This window comes from Haemorhous mexicanus, chromosome 2, assembly GCF_027477595.1.
Source record: "Haemorhous mexicanus isolate bHaeMex1 chromosome 2, bHaeMex1.pri, whole genome shotgun sequence".
In the NCBI taxonomy this organism is placed as follows: Eukaryota; Metazoa; Chordata; class Aves; order Passeriformes; family Fringillidae; genus Haemorhous; species Haemorhous mexicanus.
In genome coordinates, this window is record NC_082342.1 from 120,453,524 (window position 1) to 120,477,576 (window position 24,053).

A 24,053-nucleotide genomic window follows, 5' to 3' on the forward strand; every position below is an offset into this window, starting at 1 on the left:
GAAGGAAGGAAGGAAGGAAGGAAGGGAAGGAAGGAAATTTGGCTACCTACGAACAACATTTTGTTTGACTAAGAGGATAATTACAATTTAACTCCTGTACCCAAAGTGAGTTAAAAAAAAAATTTTGTGGGTATTAAAAGAATTGTTAAAATTGGGTTTGTAAGAGTACAGAATGTCCCAGAGTTACAAGATGTAAAACCTCCCAAAATGCAGCTATTACTCTAATTAGCCTTACACTTATTCCATCACTCAACATAAATTACTCCCTACAGAAGATTTCCACTTCACTGAAAAAACAAAAAGACACAAAACCTAGGAACAGCAAACACTATGGGAACTACACATTAAACACTGAAAATCAGAAAAGCTGCTCTTCAAATTAAATGGATGGAGCAATTTCAGAGCATGGATCTTTCAGTCTCTCTTCTCAAAATGTTTGTTCTTTATCTCTCCCACAGCCCATCCTCCCTCCAGGAGATCTCTGCTGTCCATGGCCACTGAGTGTCCCTGCAGGGCTGATCAAATTCCACCATCCCATGGGGAGATGCTCCACCCAGGGGAGGAGCCAAGCATTCCTACCTGGATCCAATCTGCCCTGGGAACAGCCCAGCAGCCTTTGCCCACTGCATTCCCAGAGGAGCAGCTTTCTGCTGCCCTGCATTCCCAGAGGGAGAGCAGGCCCATCTCCAGCAGCCCTGGAGCTGCAGAGGAAAACTCCCCCCTTGTGCAGGATCCCTGCTCCAGCAGCACCACAGCTGGCACTGCAGGAGGGCTGAGCCCCCCTGGGATGGGACTGTGCCACCACCCTGAGCCCCCCTGGGATGGGACTGTGCCACCACCCTGAGCCCCCCTGGGATGGGACTGTGCCACCAGCCTGAGCCCCCCTGGGATGGGACTGTGCCACCACCTTGACACACAGGGGCCAGGGCATGGTCTGACTCTGGCAGGGTTGTTTGGTATCACTGCATTCTTATTTTATTTTTTTCTTTGACTTTTTTTCCCTAATAAAGAACTGTTATTCCTACTCCCATATCTTTGCCTGAGAGCCCCTTAATTTCAAAATGATAACAATTTGGAGGAGATGGTTGACATTTTCCATTTCAGGGGAGGCTCCTGCCTTCCTTAGCAGACACCTGGCTTTTCAAACCACGACAGGGCTGTAAAATGAACTTACAGTGAGTTTATAATCAGTGCCAAGCATGAATTTCTGCTGTTTGCCAGAGAGCTCCCTGTTGATGTGGCTGACAACGAAGAGGGAAGCAGGGAGCCTGATGGAGGGGCTGCCCAGGACACTGCCCCAGAGAGCTCCATAAAACACCTCCTGGCCCATCAGCAGGGACAGCTTCACCAGCAGAGCATCTGTTCTGTACCCAGGCAGAGAAAAAAACCCTTTGTTAGCTGATTTTATACCACAGAAATGGAATTATATAGAGTTGATATAATTTATTTGATGTTTTGCAGCTTTGTGTTGTCAATATTTCCCTTTATCACAGAATCTTGGGATGGTTTGGGTTGGAAAGGACCCCAAAATCATCTCATTCCACCCCCTGCCATGGGCAGGGAACCTTCCCCTATCCCAGGTGGTGGTGGATGAATCTCATTGTATAAAAAAATCAAACCCACTCAATTCTTTGTCATTAAAACCAAGTCTCTGTTCACAAACTGGAAAATACTCCAGGAAATAGCTGCAAATATTTAGCTCTGACCAAACAACTCAGCACCTGTGATTGCAGAATGTTTATTGTCAGAGGTGTGAAAAGATGAACTGGAAGTCATTTAGGATGCTGAAGTCTGAAAGGCAATTTTGTCAGTCTGGGAGCTGGAGGTTATCCTAAAAATTCCTCCTTTCAAACCAGCAGGGTCCATTTTTAAGGCACTGGATGAAGAAAAACAAGAGATGTGAAGTTCCCTGGATCCCTGGCAGTGCCCAAGGCCAGGTTGGACACTGGGGCTGGAGCAGCCTGGCCCAGTGGGAGGTGTCCCTGCCATGGCAGGGGTGGCACTGGGTGGGATTTAAGGTCCCTTCCAACCCAAACCATTCCAGGATTCCATGAGGTAAAACAACAAATTGCACACAGGACACCCTGAAATGAATTCCAGACCATCCCACTGAAAATCCTGGGAGTGCAGCACAGCCCCTGCTCTGGAACACTTTGGTATTTGACCATAAAGGAGGAATTAAAACCTCACAGGAGGAATGCAAGATTGAGAAAAGAGGAAAATCTCAGCTCAGAAGAGGAAAAACCTCCCAGTGTGATGGGGTTTTTTTCCATTTCTTTATTAAAAAATCCCTCAAAGCAGTTTTCCTCTCCCATTTTCTGTGTGAGTGCACAAAGTCAGGGAAATTTGGAGCTGGAAATGGTGTCTGGGCTGAAGCACCACCTCAGCACTTTGTTCACTTTCAGGAACAGCAGGAGGTGGATTAATTTTAGTCCTCAGTATTGAATGTTCTGAAAACACTCAGTGGAGAGCCTCTCATGAAAAAGAATTGGAAATTAACCTAACAGATTTTCTGACAAGATATTCTTAACACAGAATCATTGCAATGAGTGAACAAAAGAAAAACTCCCTCATGGAAATTGGCATTTCACAAAAAAAAAAACCCCAAAACATTAAATTAACTTTAACATAAATATTTCCCAAGATTTATGAAATTTATGTCAGATCCTCTTTGTTCAAAGAGGAAAATGATGCCATTAAAAATAGGGAAAAAGGTGTAAAACCAGAGGTCAGATCTTGGAAGTTCATCTAATTAATTTTAGTTCTCAATATTGAAGGTTCTGAAAACACTCAGTGGAGAGCCACTCATGAAAAAGGATTGGAAATTAACCTAACACATCTTCTGACAAGATATTCTTAACACAGAATCATTGCAATGAGTGAACAAAAGAAAAACTCCCTCATGGAAATTGGTATTTCAAAAAAACCCCAATTACATTCATTTTAACATAGATATTTCCCAAGATTTATGAAATTTATGTCAGATCCTCTTTGTTCAAAGAGGAAAATGATGCCACCAAAAACAGGGGAAAAGTTGTAAAACCAGAGGTCAGATATTGAAAGTTCATCTAATTAATTTTAGTTCTCAATATTGAAGGTTCTGAAAACACTCAGCAGAGAGCCTCTCATGAAAAAGGATTGGAAATTAACCTAACACATCTTCTGACAAGATATTCTTAACATAGAATCACTGCAATGAGTGAACAAAAGAAAAAGTCCCCCATGGAAATTGGTATTTCAAAAAAACCCAATTACATTCATTTTAACATAAATATTTCCCAAGCTTTATGAAATATATGTCAGATGCTGTTTGTTCAAAGAGGAAAATGATGCCATCAAAAACAGAGGGAAAAGGTGTAAAAACAGAGGTCAGGTCTTGGAATTTAATTTTCAATTCCCATTAATTCCCTGCTCCATATTTTTCCCAGATTTTACAGAAATATTGGAAAGAATTCAGCTGCTCTCTCATGTTACAGAATTCAAACAGAATTTATCTCCAGAGCAGTGGTTTGGGGAGTCAGGTGAATTATTTAGGAGTCAGAGGAGCTTTAAGAAATTTTTTATTCCTTTTCCTCAGCATTTCTATTTTAAACCCTCCTTTTCCTCTTCTCTTTTTTTAACCCTCCTTTTCCTCTTTTCTTCTCTTCCTGGGATGAAAATAGGGAGGAAAGGGTTTTTTTGTTTCAGCATTTTTCCAGGTCCCACCATTCATCCCCCTTCAGAAGCTCTTTTGTTTATAGAAATCTGACAGAAATTTCTTGAGAATTCTCTAGAAAGCCAAACCACTGGATATTGCTTCAATGAATATGGAATAATTAATATTACCTGTCATAAATTTCTGATCCTTCTTCCAAGCCAGGCAGCAGCCCAATGACAAAGGCCTGGAGACCAGGCAGGAGGGATTTTTGGAGAGGGAGAAAATATTTCTCATACAAGCCAAGGAGAACAGGTCTTACTGACATTGCTGCATTTGCCAGCAGAGGGAACAAACCAGAGCTTTGAATAATAAAATAAAATAAAAAAAGATAAAATGAGAGTTAATTTAAATAGATTGAGATGGTTATGCCTTAAAAAAAAATTAAAATTATATGTACAAAACGAATTCTTAGTGAGCCCTTTTGTACCTTAGGAAAAAATTCAATTTACCTGTACAAGAATAAATCCTTGGCAAGCCATTTTGTGCCAATGATTTTAAAGATGATTTCATAGGTCTCCAAAGCCTTTAGGTGCACCCCACTGGGCAGGGCTGGGTGCAAGCACTGGGATAATCTTTTACTGATGATCAATCTCCTGGGCAGCAGAGAATACTTCAGGTTACTCTGCAGAGCCTGGGGAGAAGGAGAGGAGAATAAATAGTTATAAAGTGAAATATAAAAAATCTAATGGCTGTTTAATTATTAAAGATTGAAGAGAAAGGAGAGGAGAAGAGAGAAAAAAAAGTGAAAAAAAAGTGAAAAAGTGAAATAAAAATATCTAATGGCTGTTTATTAAAGACTGAGGAGGAAGGAGAGGAGAAGAAAGAGTGAAAAAAGAAAGTGAAAAAGGGAAATAAAAATATCTAATGGCTGCTTATTAAAGATTGAGGAGAAACGAGAGAAGAAGGAATAGTTATAATGTGAAATATAAAATATGTAATAGGTGTTTATTAAAGGTTGAGGAGAAAGGAGAGGAGACGTAAGAGTGAAAAATAGAGTGAACAAGTGAAATATAAAATATCTAATGGCTGTTTAATTATTAAATATTGAAGAGAAAGGAGAGGAGAAGAAAGAGTGAAAAAAAGAGTGAACAAATTAAATATAAAATATCTAATGGCGGTTTAATTATTAAAGATTGAAGAGAAAGGAGTGGAGAAGAAAGAGTGAAAAAAAAAGTGAAAAAATGAGTGAAAAAGTGAAATATAAAATATCTAATGGCTGTTTATTAAAGGCTGAGGAGAAAGGAGAGGAGAAGAAATAGTTATAAAGTGAAATACAAAATATCAAATAGCTGTTTATTAAAGGTTGAGGAGAAACAAGAGAAGAAGAAATAGTTATAATGTGAAATATAAAATATGTGATAGGTGTTTATTAAAGGTTGAGGAGAAAGGAGAGGAGAAGAAATAGTTATAAAGTGAAATACAAAATATCAAATAGCTGTTTATTAAAGGTTGAGGAGAGACAAGAGAAGAAGAAATAGTTATAATGTGAAATATAAAATATGTGATAGGTGTTTATTAAAGGTTGAGGAGAAAGGAGAGGAGAAGAAATAGTTATAAAGTGAAATATAAAATATCTAATGGCTGTTTATTAAAGGTTGAGGAGAAAGGAGAGGAGAAGAAATAGTTATAAAGTGAAATATAAAATATCTAATGGCTGTTTATTAAAGGTTGAGGAGAAGAAATATAGAGTGAAATATAAAATACCTAATATCTATTTGTTAAAGTTTGGAGAGAAAGGAGAGGAGAAGTAAGAGTTATAATGTGAAATATAAAATATCTAATGGCTGTTTATGAAGAGGAGAATATTGGGAAGAGTTTGAACTCCTAACAGCAGAACTCTGCAGCTGAGTTTTCATTTGGGATCAGCCAAGGAAAATTTGGAAAAGCCTGGTGTGAGTCTGCTTAGAGGAGGGAAAAGGAACAGGATTGGGGCAGGGTATCCCATTATCCCAGATAATCCCATCTCCAGGAGAAAAGGGAAGCGACAAGAAGAGCATCTCAGCTTTTAGGGAATAAAAAAAGAATTCAAGATTTCTTTTTCCTCATAAATTCTCCCTTCATGGATGGAATCATGGAATGGGTTGGAAGGGACCTTAAAGATCATCTTGTTCCAGCACCTTCCACTGTCCCAGGCTGCTCCAAGCCCTGTCCAACCTGGCCTTGGACACTTCCAGGGATGAGGAGCTCACAGCTTCTCTGGAAAACCTGTGCCAAGACCTCCTCTCCCTCACAGGGAACAAATTTTTCCCATTATCTGAAACAAAAATAACAAAGCTTCCAAGCAAAGCAGAGGTGATGAAATGGGATAAAAGCCTCTGCTCTGGCATTCTCTGTGGCTGCACTCACTGAGGTGGGGAACTCAGTGCATTCATGGCCCAGTGAGAGGTGTTTGGGGCTGGAAATACTGAAATGAGATTTGAAACAATGTTAGAAAACTTTAGAAAAAACTGTGCCTCCCTTCTTGGGAAAGGGAACTCCTTTCCTTGAACCACCAGAGCATTCAGCAGGGAAACAAATCAGTTTTCTCTTCAAGTCACAGACAATCAAAAAGAAAATTTGCAAGTCAAGGGCACTGCAGGCTTTGCTCAATGGGCAAACACAAACAGATGTGTTGGAACCCTGGCTGCTGAGAATTCCAGACTGTCTGTGCTGCCAGGCACTGACCCCCAGAGAACACTGCAGTGACCTGAGGGCCTGGAGAAGCTTCCAGAATGGAATGACAGAGCTGGGATTGTGGGGGTGGGGTTTGGGTAGAAGTGTGTGATATCCCAGGGTGGGAAACTCAGAGTTGAAGGGTTTAGAATGCAGTCAGAGATAGAAAGCAAGGTGGAGGTTTTAGGGTGGAGGCTGCTTCTTCTTCTTCTCCTTCTTCTCCACAGGTTTGGGTGGTTTTGTGTCATTGGATAAAAAAGTCCTCATTGTGGCACGGGTGGTTGGGTGTTGGGTTAAAATGGAAAATAATTGAGGTGTCATTTCTTAATTGGACAGTTTATCCTTAAAAAGCCTTGTAGTGAATGATAGTTCACTATTTTGTGACTTGTTAGTGAAATACTGCAGAACTCAGGGTTTGTGAGACTGTAACATAAACAAGAAAAAATAAAATCTGAGCCTGAATGTGAACTATGGTCTGAAGTGCCTTCAATCCTGACCTCGACAGAGGCAGAAAAAGGAAGCTGAGAACCAGCACAGATGTTCCAGAGCCTGTGGACATTTGGGATATTTTCAGGATCAGGCAAATTCTTGTCTCTTCCCAAAATGAAATCATGGTTTTATCCTATGGAATTCTTTTCAACTTGAGGTTCTTCTGTTTTGCTTATTCCAGGAAAATTCCTTTCCTGGGATGAGCCTACACCAGGTGACTCTGCCCTGAGCACTCCTCAGCAGGAAGGGGAGAAGATCAAATCCTTTCAGTGAGAGCAGCTGGCAGGAAATTTACCCAAGAAGAAAAAAAAAAAGGTTGGGAGTTTACAAGAACAGCAAACAGCAAAGTCAGCCCATCCTGGTAGACACACAGATGTCACTTAGAGCCACTTCATTCCCTCCTCCTGTCCCCAGCAGGCAGAGCTGCATTTAATGGATGGTAAAAACCAGAATCCAAAAAGAAACCATTATTTCACATATTTCTGGAGTTACTTTTTGGATCCCTTTTATATTTGGGCCTTTTGCTCATGTGGCACATGAGGAATATTATTTCAACATTGAAATCTTTAAGAGTTGTAGGAACTGGGAAGATTTCTGGCAAGCTGGACTTTGAAACTTTCTATTGATATTGCTTGGCTTGAATTGCCCACACCCTCTCTGCATATTTAGAGATAGAAAAGGAGATCATTACAAAAAAGCAGGCCAGGGGTAAATTGTGATCATTCACTTGTGGGGAGTTTTGGAAGGAATTTGAGATGGGATTTTTAAATTGTTTTTGATGATGTGTTTTGTTACTTTTTTATTTTTTACATAGGTAGGAAGGGTGAGTTTGGTTTACATTGTTACAGTATGATTTAGAAGGTTACAAGACTTTTAGTTATAAAACTTTTGAAGGAGTTATTGACTTATAAAACACTGTTAATAAGGATATTTATGTTTTTGACCTAATTTTGAATAATTTTGTTTTAAGGACTTATACTGCAATATAAGTTTTCTTAGTTAATTATAATACATAAACTCATACTATTGTATTTTAAATTCTTTGTTTGCTTTTGTAATTATTTTTTCTATATTTTAAACTTTAAAACTCTAAACTTTTTTTTACTTAGTTTAACATGTTTTTGTTCTAAATTATAAATTTACATTTTTGCTTTTAGCACCTAAGTTTGAAAGCCTTTTCCAAGGTTTCAGATTAAATCTTGTGTTTAATTCTAAGTTTTGATTTACAGGCTCAAAATTCTGAGAGTTTTTTGTATTTTGGATTCTAACAGTAAATAGTTTCCCTCTCAGTGTTCAGACTGAACAAATACCATCCTAATATTCCAATATTTAAATATCAACCAGGCAGAAAATGGAAATATTCACTATTTATTCCACAGCTCCACCACAGCAAGAATGGCACCTCAGCTTTGGCTCCAACATTTCCTAAGGATTTGAAGGAAATAAGAACTCCCTTCCCCAACCATCAGGGAAAATGATATTTAATGATAAACTGAATATTTAGAATCTTGGAATGGTTGGAAGGGAACTTAAAGATCATCCAGGGCTGGGCAGTGACACCTTCCACTATCCCAGGGTGCTCCAAGGCCACCCCAAATCCCCTGGGCACTTCCAGGGACCCCCAGCCAGGAATTCCTTCCCAATATCCCATCTTAGAAAAATTCCCACTTGTCCCTGATAACTGGCACACCAAAAGAGATCATACACTGAATTTGATGAAAATTTTGACAGCCAGTGTGGTGGTTTTAGTTTGAAACTGGGTGGAAATATTAAATTTGTGTGGTGGTTTTGGTGTGTTAACTCAAAATTTCTTTAATTTTAAGATTTTTTGGTTTAATGTATTAAAGGGTGTGGTTTGTTTTGGTGTTGGTTAATTAGCCATGTACTTATTTTTTGTTGTGAGGTAGGAAAAGAGGATTAGGAGAAAGGTAAAGTAGGTTTAAAACTTTAGAAGGGTAGAAAGAAAATTTTATTAATAGTAACTAAAGGAAAAAAAAAAGTAGTAAGAATTAAAATAAACCTTTTAGAACACTTCTTTTTTTTTTTTTTTTACTGGTAACATAAAGAAACAAAATTTAAAATTTTCAGTTACTACTTTTGGAGTAGTCTTTATTTAGTTTACTTAGGGAGAGAATTTTTTCTTTTTAATGTTATAGAGACTTCTCCACAAGAGAAAAAAACATTCTCTTGTGGGAATTAATTAATTAATTAATTAATGCTGGGGGCACAGGACTACTTTGTTCACAACTGGAACAAAGAAAAGAGAGTTGTGGTCTCACTGTTGTTACCTTGGGGGGGCACAGCTGAAGGTCTGGGTGAGCTGTGTCACCTGGAATGTTGGCTTAGCAAGCAGGCAAATGTCACCTGCTCTGCACTCAGGGACCTGCCTGGTGACACTGGCAAATGTCACCTCCTCTGACTCAGGGACCTGCTTGGTGACACTGAGACTGCCAAGCAGGTAACATTGCAAAACTGAGGAGCCACAGACTTTTTATTGCTGTAACTTTTTATTGCTTGCCCATGGCATTGGTGTTGGGCAATGCCCCTTTCCTGGCCCAGAGATGGGCAACTGAGAAGTGTTTTAAAAACTTTTATTCCATTTTCAGTCTCCTGAGAAGGGTGAGACAATACAGATGTTATAATTCACAATTAGAAGCTAATTATTCCCTAATTACAATGCACTGTAAGTGTTTCTTGGCCTGTCAGCTTTAGCCACACCATGCTGTAAATGCCTCAAAGCCAATCATCTAAAATCACCCCTGGTGGGTCCCACTGCAATGCATCTTTCACAGTTCTGTTTCTCCAAACCATCCAGTCTGGTTTGCAAGGCCATCCTTGGAAACTTGTTTCTAGCTCCATTTCTCTCCCAGCAATGTCTGTCCTATTCCAGGGCGTTTCTAATTCAGCATTTCTTGTCCCAAGGTTTGCACACAGGTGCACACTGGGTGAGCCTGCTGTCAGGCTCTCAGAATTCCCTACAAATCCATTTCCCACACATGGCTGCCAAGACTTTGAAGGGGTGTGCTGCCTCAACCTTTCCTCACCCTCAGAATCCATCCACACAAGCATCCACAAGCTGGGATCAAGAGGAACTTCTCCTTGCTCCCTCTACTTGAGGGAGAAAGCAGAAGAACAGAAGTTGAGAATTCAAATTGGATCAATGAATTTTTGGACAATGGGGGTTGACAGGATGGGTTTCACCTTTTGTTGAAGGAATTTTTTGGGTTGTAATCATTGTTTTTATTGTTTTGCTCATGTTTCCCTGTTAAGTGTCTGCAGAGGTCCACTGGGGAAGTCTTCATGGTAAGAAAAAACAGGGGAGTTGTGGAATCCTTTGGAACCTTCAGGGAAATCCCCAGGTGTTGTAAGGCTTCCCCATGGAGCCTTACAACACCATGATCTCTCCCAGTTCCTTTCCCATATACCCCAAATTCTCCTGGTTTCTCCTTTCTCTGTTCCCTCACTGCTATGGTATCCCTGGTGGCCACCCCATCCTCCCTGCAGGGCAGAGCCCTTTGTGCCACCCCACACTTAACCTTGTGCAAACTCCACTGTTTGTGCTTTGTCCCTGATTTCCTGTGGGATTGCTGGAATAAACCTTGGCTGGGATTTATCACCCAAAAAGTCCTTCTGCCATGGGGAGTGTGGTGTGCTGCTGCTACACTTAAACCCACAGCAGCAGCAACAACTTCAAACCAAAACCAACAGTGTGGGAAACCCTCCAGCCCTTGGAAACTGTCTCTCTCCATCCTTCTTGCAGCATGGGTCATCTCATCCCAAAACAATCCCTTGGATGTTGTGAAAAGAAAGGGAAAATGGAAAAGCACAAGGATTTTGTGGCCTGCCAGGACAACACCACAGGCTGAGTGTAGGAATGTGCTCCTTGTTGATGGAGTGACAAAACTCTCCTTTGTCCCCTCAAAAAGGAAATAAGCCCAGAAGTTTCTTTTTCCAGTGAGGTGAAAAAGACACCTCAGAGGCCTGGGGGACTTCACCTCACACTTAAGGATGGCCAACTGGACAGGACAATAAGTCCCACCTGAGCAATTCACTAGAAAAAGAAGAGAACAAAGAAACCAATGGCTTCTGTGGGGTGTTTTACCAGGGACAAGAACCTCGGGCACCTGACTGGGTTTTCCCCTGTAGAGTTTTGCTATTTTGCCTTTTATTAAAACTTTTTGTTTCTAACACTACCACAGAAGCCATCCTGCTGATTTTATGCCTCTAAAGTAGCTGAGCTATCTTGGGTGTGAAATAAATCTCCAGGAGCTTATGAGACCTGGCCTGAGGAGGCTCCTATTTCTGCTGAGCACTCTGTGCTCCTACACATTCCTTTTCTTTGGAATTTGCCATGGGATGGGCAGGAATGGGATGTTGGATTTGCTGCCTGGAAGGGAAGAGCAAACCAAAGAGCAGCTTTTCTTTAGAGTGCCTGCTTTTAGGAGAGTTTTTCCTCCTGTTGCCAGTTCCTGGCCTTTCAGGTTCTTTTTATGTAAGACATAAATGAGAACACCTGAGTTGATGTGGCTGCTAAAGGAATTTACCTCATTTGCAGATTCTGAGAAAATCACAGAAGGTTTTATACCCAAACCCCAGGCTGCTACACCTGATCTCCAGCAGGTTCAGGGATTTGAAACCCCATTCCAACATTTTGGAAGGCTGTGGCTGTCCCAAGAGCCCTCCCTGCTGCTTTGCTGGAAGGTTCAGGTTCTTCCCAGCTTGCCCACAATTGCAGCTTTCAGGATTTTAGAAGGTTTGAAAGGCATTCATTGGCAGAGAGAGCTCAAAATGTTCACTGAAATAACAGTGTGGTGAAAATAGAGAGATTTTTAAATAATAATTCATCTCCTCCAGGTGACAGGCAAAGCTGAGAAGTTGGATTAGGAAAAGTTGAGTAGCTGGATTTTTAAATATCCTGAGCTTCCACAAGAGGAAAAGAACAAAGAATCAGGACTCAGGAATGCTGGAATTATAACTTTGGCTGGGTTCTTCCCAGCTTGCCCAGAACTGCAGCTCATGGGATTTTAGAAGGTTTGAAAGGCATTCATTGGCAGAGAGAGCTCAAAATGTTCACTGAAATAACAGTGAGGTGAAAATAGAGAGATTTTTAAATGATAATTCATCTCCTCCAGCTGACAGGCAAAGCTGAGAAGTTGGATTTTTAAATATCCTGAGCTTCCACGAGAGAGAAAGGACTCAGGAATGCTGGAATTATAACTTTGGCTGGGTTTTTCCCAGCTTGCCCAGAACTGCAGCTCACGGGATTTTAGAAGGTTTGAAAGGCATTCATTGGCAGAGAGAGCTCAAAATGTTCACTGAAATTAGGGTGAGGTGATAACAGACACAATTTTAAATAATAATTCATCTCCTCCAGCTGACAGGCAAAGCTGAGAAGTTGGATTTTTAAATATCCTGAGCTTCCACAAGAGGAAAAGAACAAAGAATCAGGACCCAGGGATGCTGGAATTATAACTTTGGCTGGGTTCTTCCCAGCTTGCCCAGAACTGCAGCTCATGGGATTTTAGAAGGTTTGAAAGGCATTCATTGGCAGAGAGAGCTCAAAATGTTCACTGAAATAACAGTGAGGTGAAAATAGAGAGATTTTTAAATGATAAGTCATCTCCTCCAGGTGACAGACAAAGCTGAGAAGTTGGATTTTAAAATATCCTGAGCTTCCACAAGAGAAAAAGAACAAAGAATCAGGACCCAGGGATGCTGGAGTTATAATTTGGCTGGTAGAAGTGAATAAACTCCAGATCCCATCCCACACCTTTTTCCCAACATTAACACCTCAGGGTGCTCAGAATTTCTCTGATTTTGGGCTATAAAAATACAGAATTGTCTACAAAAACTTGCTATTTTTTACACCTATGCTTTAAAATTAAACCACAAGCACAGAGGAATATTTGCATTTCCTCAGTTCCTGCTTTAGTTCCTTCTGCAGCAGAAATCTGTTAAAATTAATGATAAAAATTCCAGGCAAATCAAAGAAATATTTTAAATTCCACCACTAGAATTCCAGGAATTTTTATTTAGGAAAATTCCATTTTCAATTAGGAAACAGCTAATAATAAAATTCATTATTCTTGTTAATATATATTAATATGATTATTTAATTCTTGTTTAAACAACAGTGGTTGTGAGGAGAGGGGGAGAAGAAGAACCTGTGATCTTTTTTCCACTGATTCATTTTCCAAGTTCAAAATAAATTGCAAACAGAGCTCCAGCTTCTATAGAGATACCATGAATAGAATTAATTCTAAAATAGGAGACTTGATTTTAAAATTGGTTGTGAGGAAAGTAAGAGCTGGACTAAAATTTATTTCTAATATATAAAAATCTATGTATTGAATATAACTTTTTTTACCCAAGGATAAAAAACAGCTTGAAAGTTTGAAATTCATATAATAAATATATAAAATAATTTATAATTAATATATTTAATTTTAAATACTATATATATTTATTTACAATATATGAAAATTTATATAGTAAATATAAATTTTTTTATCCAAGGAGAAAAAGCAGTTTGAAAGTTTGAAATTTATATAATATATATAAATAATGTATAATTTAATATTAAAAGACATATATAATTTTTCAATAATTAATATAAAAAATTATTTCTAATAGATAGAAATCTATATAAGAAATATAAAATATTTTTATCCAAGGATAAAAAGCTGTTTGAAAACGTGAAATTTATATAATAAATATATTAAAATAATTCATAATTTATGTTAAATAATTTATAAATAGAAAAATTTAAAATTTATTTATTTATTTATATCATAATATAGAAATTTTTATCTAAGGGTAAAAAGCAGTTTGAAAGTGCACTTTTAGAGCACATAATACTGAAGTTCCTGCATGCACTGGATTGGAAGGGACATTAAAGATTTTTTTTTAATTTTTTTATATTTTTCTTTTATTTCTTATAATTATTCTTGAATTTATAAATTTAATTAATTTATTGTTAACTATTAATATAACTATTTTCTTTTTCTATTTTAGTTCTTTCATTGCAATGTTTTATTTATTTATTTAAGGTCAGCCTTTGCCATGGCAGGGCCAGCTCCCTCCCAGTGTCCCCAGGCTGGCCTTGGGCACTGCCAGGGATCCAGGGGCAGTCCCAGCTGCTCTGGGAATTCTCTGGCAATCCTCACCACCCCAACCTGCAGGGAGTTTTTAAAAAACACTCCTTTCCTGGCTTCCTTACAGAACCAAAATCCAATCTTTTGTACTCCAAAATATCGAATAATATAATATATAATATATAATATATAATATTTTATCCATCATATTTAATAATATATATTATACCATATACAATATATTATTTAATATTTACTATACAATATATTACATATTATATATTACATATAATATATTATATATTGCATATTATATTATGTATTACATATTATATATTATATTTTGTATTTTATATTATATCCAACATATCTAATAATATATATTATACCATATACAATATATATTATATGATCTAATATTTAACATACAATATATTACATATATTACATATTATATATTACATATAATAGATTATATATTACATATAATATATAATATGTTACATATATTATATATATTACATATTATATTTTATATTTAATATTATAGCTAACATATCTAATAATATATATTATACAATATACAAAATATGATTTAATATATAATATATAATATATTATATATTATATATTACATATTATATATTATATATTATATATTACATATCGCATATTATATATTGTGTATTGTATATTATACATTATATATTACATATTATATATTACATGTTATATATTACATATCACATATTGTATATTATATATTATATATTGTATATTATATATTATATATCACATATTACATATTATATATTACATATCACATATTATATATTATATATATATCTAATATTATAGCCAATCTACCTAATTTTTCTTGTGTCCAGCCGTGCCATTTGCCCACCTCCTGCCCTCACCCACAGTTGGTATTTATGGAAAACAAATCCCCAGACTGTGGCTAAAATCCCTCCTGCCAACTGAGCATTTGGGATTCCCCAACTCAGCACATTCTTATACTCTCAGTGCCTGAAATTGCCCAGCCATGAACATTTGATAGAGATTTGCTATTTGTTTGTCCTCTGAACACAGCACTAGGCATTTTGGATAGAAAAATAATAATATTTTGGATATAAAAATAATGTTAGAAGCACCTTTTGCATTGACAAACCAACCTGTACTGAACCAGCAGTTCTTTTTAAGTTTACAAGTTTTAACTTCATTTTTAATTTTAAACATCCCTCCTCCCCAGCAGGTTTTTTATCAAAGTCTGCAATGATTTCCCACTGGAAATGAAGCTGAAACCTCTGAAAAACACTGACACCCATCTTTACTGCCTGTTTCATCCCCCTGCCCACTTCTATTCTTACTAGAATAGAATATTTCTATTCTAATAGTAGAATATTTTTATAAATGTTAGATACAAATAATAATTATAAAAATATTAGAATATAGTATTTATATTCTAATATTTTAATTCTTTCTATTTCTATAAAGAATTATACATATTTGCATTTGCCCCTTTATATTCTTATTAGAATATATTTTATATAAATATAAATATTATTATATAAATATTATTCTAATATTTAAATGTTAGATATAAATAATATTATATAAATAGTAGAATGTAATATTTATATTATAGTATTTTAATTCTTTATGTATATATTATATTTATATATTTGCATCTGCACATTATATTCTTATTAGAATATAGTCTCTATATTCTAATAGTAGAACATAATATTTATATAAATGTTAGATATAAATAAAATTTATATAAATATTTGAATATAAAATTAATATTCTTTTTTTATTATTTATATTTTATATTATTTCTATATTTGCATCTGCTCATTTATATTCTTATTAGAATATAATATTTATATTCTAACAGTATAACAGACTATTTCTATAAATACTAGATAGAAATATTATTTACATAAATATTACATAAATAATATTTATAGTCTAATATTTTAATTATTTATATTTCTATACTATTTCTATATATACATCTGCCATTTATATTCTTATTAGTATATAGTATCTATATTCTAATAGTAGAATGTAATATTTATATTTTTATATAAATATCAGCTACAAATATTATATAAATAATATTTATATGATAATATCTTAATTCTTTCTATTGATAGAATATTTCTATATTTGCATCTGTTTATTTACATTTTTATTAGGAATATTATTTTCCTCTGGTTCTCATTTCCCACCATGATCTATTCAAAACAACCCCCCAAGATCCTTCCCTTCCACCTTTGGGGTGTAAAATCAACGAGCAGATTCTGCCAATTCTCTCATGCTCACACCTGGCACCTGCAGGTTTTTAACTCTGAGGGGGAAATTCATCTCTCCTGACCTCAGAAACCCCAAAATCAGCCCAAAAAAGGGGTGGAACTGTAGCAACTCCTCAGGCTCCCCAGAACACCCATGAGAAACAAACACAGTCTTGGACAACATTCCTCTGACCTACTTGAAGCAAGAGATGAGTCACAAAACAAAAAAATAAACCCCTTTATTCCTCTGCCTGCCTCCCAGCTAGGCACGGTGAAGCTGGCTGCAGTGAAATGTCAAGGCACATAAAGCTCACCTCCCTTCAATGATAAAACAGAATAAACTAAAATAATCTATAAAATATAATCAAATCTCTGCAGATCTGCCATCTGAGCATTCAGATGTTGCTTCACTACTTCTACAAGTCACCAGAAAATATTCTTTTGAGCTGCAGAAGCAACAGGGAAACTCAAAAACAAGCTCCAGTTTATTCTGAGGAGAATCATGGAGCTTGGAAGAGATTTTAAGATCAAGGACCACCAGAGAGGCAGCAGAGTTGTTTCTTTTCACCAAGCTCCATTTATACCTCATTTTTAAGGGATATTTAAAGGGATCTTTACTTCTCTCCTTTGCTGCCTCTGTCCCCAGTTCTGTTAGAAAACATCCAAATATTCTTCTAGAATTGTTTAAACATGTTTTGGGTTTAGGTTTAGGTCAATCCCTCCTACTGAAGTCCAAGGTGTTGTGCCAAAATGCCAAGCCCTGAATTGTAATCTTCCTGTATTCCAACAAATAATTAAAAAAAATTTTTATATTTTTATTTTTAAATATCAGCGTTCAGACCTGAATTTCCTGTGTTTTGCAAAGTATTTAGGTTAAAAATTCAAATATACCTGGTTTAGAACAATGGGATCCAAGCTGGGTTGGATTTTCCCTACTTAAAAAATCCTCCCTTCTTTCCTTTGCTGCCTTTGACCCCAGCTCTGTTAGAAAACATCCAAATATTCTTCTAGAATAGTTTAAATATGCTTGGGTTTAGGTTTAGGTCAATCCCTCCTACTGTAGTTCAACGTGTTGTGCCAAAATGCCAAGCCCTGAATTGTAATCTTCCTGTATTCCAACAAACCATTTAAAAAATATTTTTATATTTTTATATTTAAAGACCAGCTGTTCAGAACTGGTTTTCCTGTGTTTTGCAAAGTATTTAGGTTAAAAATTCAAATATACCTGGTTTAGAACAATGGGATCCAAGCTGGGTTGGATTTTCCCTGCTTAAAGAATCCTCCCTTCTCTCCTTTGCTGCCTTTTCCCCCCAGCTCTGTTAGAAAACATCCAAATATTCTTCTAGAATAGTTTAAATATGCTTGGGTTTAGGTTTAGGTCAATCCCTCCTACTGTAGTTCAACATGTTGTGCCAAAATGCCAAGCCCTGAATTGTAATCTTCCTGTATTCCAACAAACCATTTAAAAAATATTTTTATATTTTTATATTTAAAGACCAGCTGTTCAGAACTGGTTTTCCTGTGTTTTGCAAAGTATTTAGGTTAAAAATTCAAATATACCTGGTTTAGAACAATGGAATCAAAGTATGGTTGGATTTTCCCTGCTTAAAAAATCCTTCCTTCCCTACATAAAAAAAATCCATCCTTCACTACTTAAAAAATCCTTCCTTCTCTCCTTTGCTACCTCTGACCCCAGTTCTGTTAGAAAACACCCAAATATTCTTCTAGAATAGTTTAAAAATGTTTTGGGTTTAGGTTTAGGTCAATCCCTGCTGCATCACTGAAACAGAAAAGAAATCACAGCTCTGGAAGGAAACATTTGACATTTCTGAAGGACATCTGCATCTTTCTTTTCCCAGCCTTTGGATTACCTGGAAGGTGATGCCACTGAGCTTTATGAAAATAAAAAAGTGTTTGTGTCTCAACAGTGCCTGCAGGAGAAAAAGTCTCCAAAAATATGACACCCATGTGGTGTAATGCTGATTTCACACTGCTCTGGAACAGAACTTCTGGACTTCTTGATTTCTGGTGTTTTGTCATTGCTTTTCTCAGCACTTTCATGGGTGATTAATCTCAGTTATTCCTGCCCACGAGTGACCCCCAGGATCTTCAATATAACCAGGTGGAGATTGTGAAAACAATTTTATCACTGCTCTCCTTCCTGCTCATCCACCTCCAGCACCGAGGTTTTCCTGGCAGAGGCTCCTCCCCCAGCCCTGATAAAAATCAACAATAATATTTATAATATTTTTATTTGAGGCTGTCAGAGACCAGGTGATTCCAGGAGTTCAGGGAATGGTTACTTGTTAGAATCCCAAATACAAAAAACTCAGAGCTCTGGGCCTGGAAGCCAAAGCTTAGAATTAAACCCAGGATTTGATCTGAGACCTTGGGAAAGGCTCCCAAACTGAGGTGCTGGAAGCAAGAATGGAAATTTATAGTTTAAAGCAGAGAAAGATTAAGCTAAGTAAAAGAAAGTTCAAAGTTTTAAAGTTTAAGATTAAAAAAAATAAAAGTAACTACAAAAGTAAACAGAGAAATTAGAATGTAGCACTGTAGGTTTTGTGTCATAACATAATTAGCTAAGAAAGCTCACACTGCAGTCCATAAGACAAAATACTTAAAGATTGAGTCAAAACCATAAATATCCTTATTAACAGTGTTTTATTGGGCAATAACTCCTTACAAAGTCTTAAAACTTAAAGGTCTTGTGACCTTCTAAACAATACTGGAACCATGTGAGCCAAACTCACCCTTCCTACCCATACAGAAAATAAAAAATAAACCACATCATCAAAAACAACTCAAAAATCCCATCTCTAATTATTCAAAACTCCTTCAAAAATCCCCACAAATCCCCACAGCTACTGACATCTTCTTTTCCTTCCCCTGCCACATCCCTCCTGATTTTCAGACAGCAGACAGGGATGAACACTGGGGAGGATTTGCTCCAGCAATTCTTAAGCTCCTAAAAAGATTAAATCCCTAAAACCCCCCAGCAGATGGGCTCTGGAGCAGCTGAGAGCTTTTCCTTTGGTTCCTGCTCTGCTGGCACAGATTTTGGCAATTCTGTACCTGAGTAAGAGCTCAGGTAGGTGCTCAGTGTTCATCTGGGTCAAGAGAAAACATCAAAGCCTTCCTCTCACTCTAATTACTTCATATTTTCCCTTTGGAGAAAAGCATGTTAAAGGCATCTGGCTCTTGATGAGAGCCAGAATCGTGATGAAAAACTGAAGGCAGAAATGTGGAACTCCTGCCCCAAAACAACATTTCTGTCTCTCTCCATGGTCATCCAAAACCCACCAAATTTCCCCAAATCCAAGGGGAGGGCACAGCCAGGGAAATGTGACTTTTAAATTAAAGCTTTGACTCAGAAAACATTCTAAAACTTGTCATTTCCTCTTTTCTAGAAGAGCTTTTTAGCTGCTCTAGAGTGAGGGTTTCTTTGATGTAAATATTAAATTATTAAAATTAAATTAATTAAATTAAATTAGCAGAATAAAGACAGCAAATACCATTTGCAGGAAAGCTCTTTTATATAAATGTGAGACATTCACCAGAATGTCTCACTTTATATTAAAAAAACACTGACTTAGCTCCTTCCATTATTCTTGAGTGAATTTTTAATTTTTTCAAGTGCTGGAAGTGCTAGAAAAGTTCACAGCAATACAAATATCACAAAGAAATGATAAAAATTCCCCTCCCACTGTACCTTATTGAGCTTGCCAAGGGAAGAGATGAGATCTGCCCATTCACTGGATGATTCAAAGTTCCTCAAAGCTTTCTCAATTGCTGAGGAATAATTCCTGTATCTGTAATCCCCAAGTAAATCCTGCTCTTCTGGATCCATCTCGGCTGCTCATAGCAAGGTGGAGCCTCCTGGAAAACTCAGACATGCAAAGAGTTACAAAAATCACCCAAATTTCAGTTCTGCCTCAGCTGAGATCATAAATATGGAGAAGCACTGCCAGCACAATAAACAGGTCAGAATTTCAACACTAAGTTAAAATAATTCCCAAAATAATTTTGACTCCCCACTGCCTCTCCCAAAAGATTTTCAATCATTTTTTCCTCTTTCTGGAAGGTGTTTTCCCATTCCATCCACAATAAAGGGCAGGATCCCAAAGTTTCCCTCCAAGGAGTTGGGAATTGCCTTCAGAACTCATCCCTGTGCTGTGGAATGGGGAGCCTGGAATGGGGAATATTCCTGGAGCCTGGAATGGGGAATATTCCTGGAGCCTGGAATGGGGAATATTCCCTGTGCAAACACAACTTCTACGGGGGATCCTGCTCAAGGGCTCTCAGCCCTCAGCACAAGGAGCTCTCAGAGCAAACAGGTCAAAATTTCAACACAGAATTAAAAATAATTCCCAAATTAATTTTGACTCCCCACTGCCTCTCCCAAAAGATTCTCAGTCACTTTTTCCTATTTCTGGGAGGTGTTTTCCTATTCCACACACAATAACAAAGGGGAGGATCCCAAAATGTCCCTCCAAGGAGCTGGGAATGGCCTTTATAACTCATCCCCTGTGCTCTGGAATGGGGAGCCTGGAATGGGGAATATTCCTAAAGCCAGAAATGAGGAATAGTCCCTGTGCAAACACAACTTCCATGGGGAATCCTGCTCAAGGGCTCCCAGCCCTCTGCACAAGGAGCTCTCAGAGCAAACAGGTCAAAATTTCAACACAAAGTTAAAAATAATTCCCAAATTAATTTTGACCCCCCCCACTGACTTTCCCAAAACATTTTTAGTCACTTTTTCCTATTTCTGGGAGGTGTTTTCCCATTCCACACACAATAACAAAGGGGAGGAACCCAAAATCTCCTTCCAAGGAAGTGGGAATGGCCTTTATAACTCATCCCCTGTGCTCTGGAATGGTGAGCCAGGAATGGGGAATATTCCTGGAGCCTGGAATGGGGAATATTCCTGGAGCCTGGAATGGGGAATATTCCCTGTGCAAACACAACTTCCACGGGGGATCCTGCTCAAGGGCTCTCAGCCCTCAGCACAAGGAGCTCTCAGAGCAAACAGGTCAAAATTTCAACACTGAATTAAAAATAATTCCCAAATTAATTTTGACTTTTCCAAATAATAATTTCCAATAATTTTGACTTTCTCCATTGACTTTTCCAAAACATTTTTAGTCACTTTTTCCTATTTCTGGGAGGTGTTTTCCCATTCCACACACAATAACAAAGGAGAGGACCCCAAAATCTCCCTCAAAGGAGTTGGAAATGGCCTCCAGAACTCATCCCTGTGCTGTGCAAGGTCACGTGGAGCCTGGAATGGGGAACATTCCCTGTGCAAACACAGCTTCCATGGGGAATCCTGCTCAAGGGCTCTCAGCCCTCTGCACAAGGAGCTCTCAGAGCTCTGCAACTCCACTTGGCAGCAGCAGGTGATCAAGTGCAAGTCCAAGGTGTTGTGCCAAAATACCAAGCCATGCATTATAACCTTCCTCTGTTTCAATAAACAAATTTTTAATATTTTTATATTTAAAGATCAGCTGTTCAGACTTGATTTCCATGTGTTTTGCAAGGCATTTGGGTTAAAAATTCAAATACACCTGCTTTAAACAATGGAATCCAAGCATGGTTGGATTTTCCCTACTTAAAAAATCCTTCCTTCTCTCCTTTGCTACCTCTGCCCCCAGTTCTGTTAGAAAACATCCAAATATTCTTCTAGAATAGTTTAAATATGTTTTGGGTTTAGGTTTAGGTCAATCCCTGCTGCACCACTGATACAGAAAAGAAATCACAGCTCTGGAACAAAATATTTTACATTTCTGAAGGACATCTGCATTCAGTCTCCTGCTGTTTAGGACACAAAAACAAACCCAAGCCATCCTCCACGTCCTTTAAAACATTAAATGTGTTGTAATAAACAACTTTAACTCCATCACTAGAAGGGATTTGGTAAGAAACTCTCAAAACCAGAAAAATGCTGGATGAAATGAAAACCAGGAAGGATTTTAAGTGCAGGTTTAAGGCACCTTTGCACTCCCCTGAGCAGGATTGAGGCATTGCCAATAAAACCACTCTGTGCCAGCCAAGTCAGATCCACCTCCATGGAAAAATAAAATTATCACATAATGTCATCAGGGCCAGATTGGGTTGGTTTGTTTGGCTACAAAGAGGATTTAATTTTGTTTTTATCAGGATGTTTGCAGTGCAGCTCACAGCAGAGAGAGTGAAATCAGGGAATAACATTTCATTTATCTGGGATCCAGCTCTGCTTGTTCCAAAAAAAAAAAAAAAAAAAAGTCAATCCTCCCATAAAACCCAACAAAGTGGAAAAGCTGCAAGATACTGTCAGCAAAAATTAAGAGTAATTTGATACAAACACTGGGCAAGAAATGGAACTCTATTTCCCTCATCTCATCCAAGGATCTTAATCATGGGATTGTTTCCACTCCTGAGGACAAAGCAGGAGCTGGGAAGTTTTTCCAGCAGCTCTCTGCCAAGTCAGGGCTGCTGCCACTTCCATGGAGAAGAGATTTGTCTGGGTCACTCAGAATTAGGCAGCTGCTTTGCTGACAGGACACATGAGCTCTCAAGGTATTTAATCTGGATTTTTGCAGTGAAAAGACAGGTAAAGGGTTGATTTCCACACAGGAAAGCAGGGATGTAAATAATGATTTAGTGTGGATTGATATTCCTGCACCTCAGCTGCCAGATGTCAGCAAGTTTAGATAAAACCCAATAATCGAAATAAGGTAAATAGAGCATGTTTGTGCTTGGACACAGAGGCAGGAAAATAAGTAATAACACAAAATGATTAAAAACCCACACAAAAGCTACCTGCCAGTGACCTTTAGGCACATAAACCAAACCCAGGTCACAAACTTCTCTAGCAAATCCCGATGTAAATAATCATTCATCACCTTCCACCACTGATGCTGCCAGGGTCCTTTCAGCGGTCAGGACCAGCAGCGATGGCCAGAAATTAAAACAGGAAATTCCACCTCAACCTGAGGAAGAGCTCCTTCCCATGAAGGTGGCGGAGCATGGGGAGAATCATGGAATATGCTGGGCTGGGGAAGATCCATCAGGATCACCCAGATCCTGCCCAGACCCCCCCAAATCCCACCCCGGGCACCCCTGGCAGCCCTGGCCAAAGGCTCCCGGAGCACCGGCAGCCTCGGGCCGTGTCCATCCCCTGGGAATGCCGCGGGTCCCCCTGGCCGGAGCCGTTCCGAACCCGCCTGTGTCACCTGCTCCAGGTGAGCGCCTTGGCAGGGCTGGGCTGGGCTGCAGTGGCCGATCCCCTTCCAACCCCGCCCGTTCTGCGATCCCGGCAGTCCGGCCTGGGGCAGCGCTGCCCCCTCAGCCGGGTCCCCTCCCGTCCCCTCCCCGCCACCGCCTACCTGCGCAGGGCCCCTGCACCTCCCGGGGCCGGCGGCGACGTGAGGGGAACCGGGCGGCGGCGGGGAGGGAGCGGCTCCGCAGCGCCTATGGAAACGTGCCCAATGGAACGCCGGCCCTACGGAATCCCGGCCTATGGAATCCCGGCCCTATGGAACGCTGGTCCTATGGAACGCTGGTCCTATGGAAGCCCGGCCCTACGGAACGCTGGTCCTGTGGAAGCCCGGCCCTACGGAACGCCGCCGCCGCCGCCGCCCGCGCCCGCGCCCGCAGCGGGGCCGCACCACCGAGCGCCGCGCGGGGAGCGCCGAGACATCGCGGTGCGGGAGGGCTCCAGCTGTCCCTATAAGCCGAGGCCGCCGCGGTTGTCGTTGTCACCCGTTGTCGTTGTCAAGCGCTGTCGCTGTCATCTTTCTACCGATGTCACGCTCTGTCGCGTCGTGCCACAGCCCGCAGCGC

The 24,053-nt window shown here is 38.7% G+C and overlaps 1 protein-coding gene across 2 annotated transcripts in view; it reads right to left on the minus strand.

The window, feature by feature from the left end:
- Window positions 1–23,831, minus strand: part of DOP1B (DOP1 leucine zipper like protein B) — a 61,932-nt gene extending 38,101 nt beyond the window's left edge. The window contains exons 1-5 of one of the 2 annotated variants that reach the window (XM_059840152.1): window positions 23,696–23,831; window positions 19,942–20,108; window positions 4,147–4,328; window positions 3,826–3,996; window positions 1,175–1,364 (exon numbers count right to left, since the gene is read on the minus strand). In XM_059840152.1, the coding sequence (XP_059696135.1) occupies window positions 1,175–1,364; window positions 3,826–3,996; window positions 4,147–4,328; window positions 19,942–20,079 (681 nt within the window). In that variant the 5' untranslated portion in view covers window positions 20,080–20,108; window positions 23,696–23,831. Of the gene's footprint in view, window positions 1–1,174; window positions 1,365–3,825; window positions 3,997–4,146; window positions 4,329–19,941; window positions 20,109–23,596 lie in introns of both variants that reach the window. The other variant, XM_059840150.1, reaches the window with a different exon arrangement.
- Window positions 23,832–24,053: the final 222 nt, after the last annotated feature.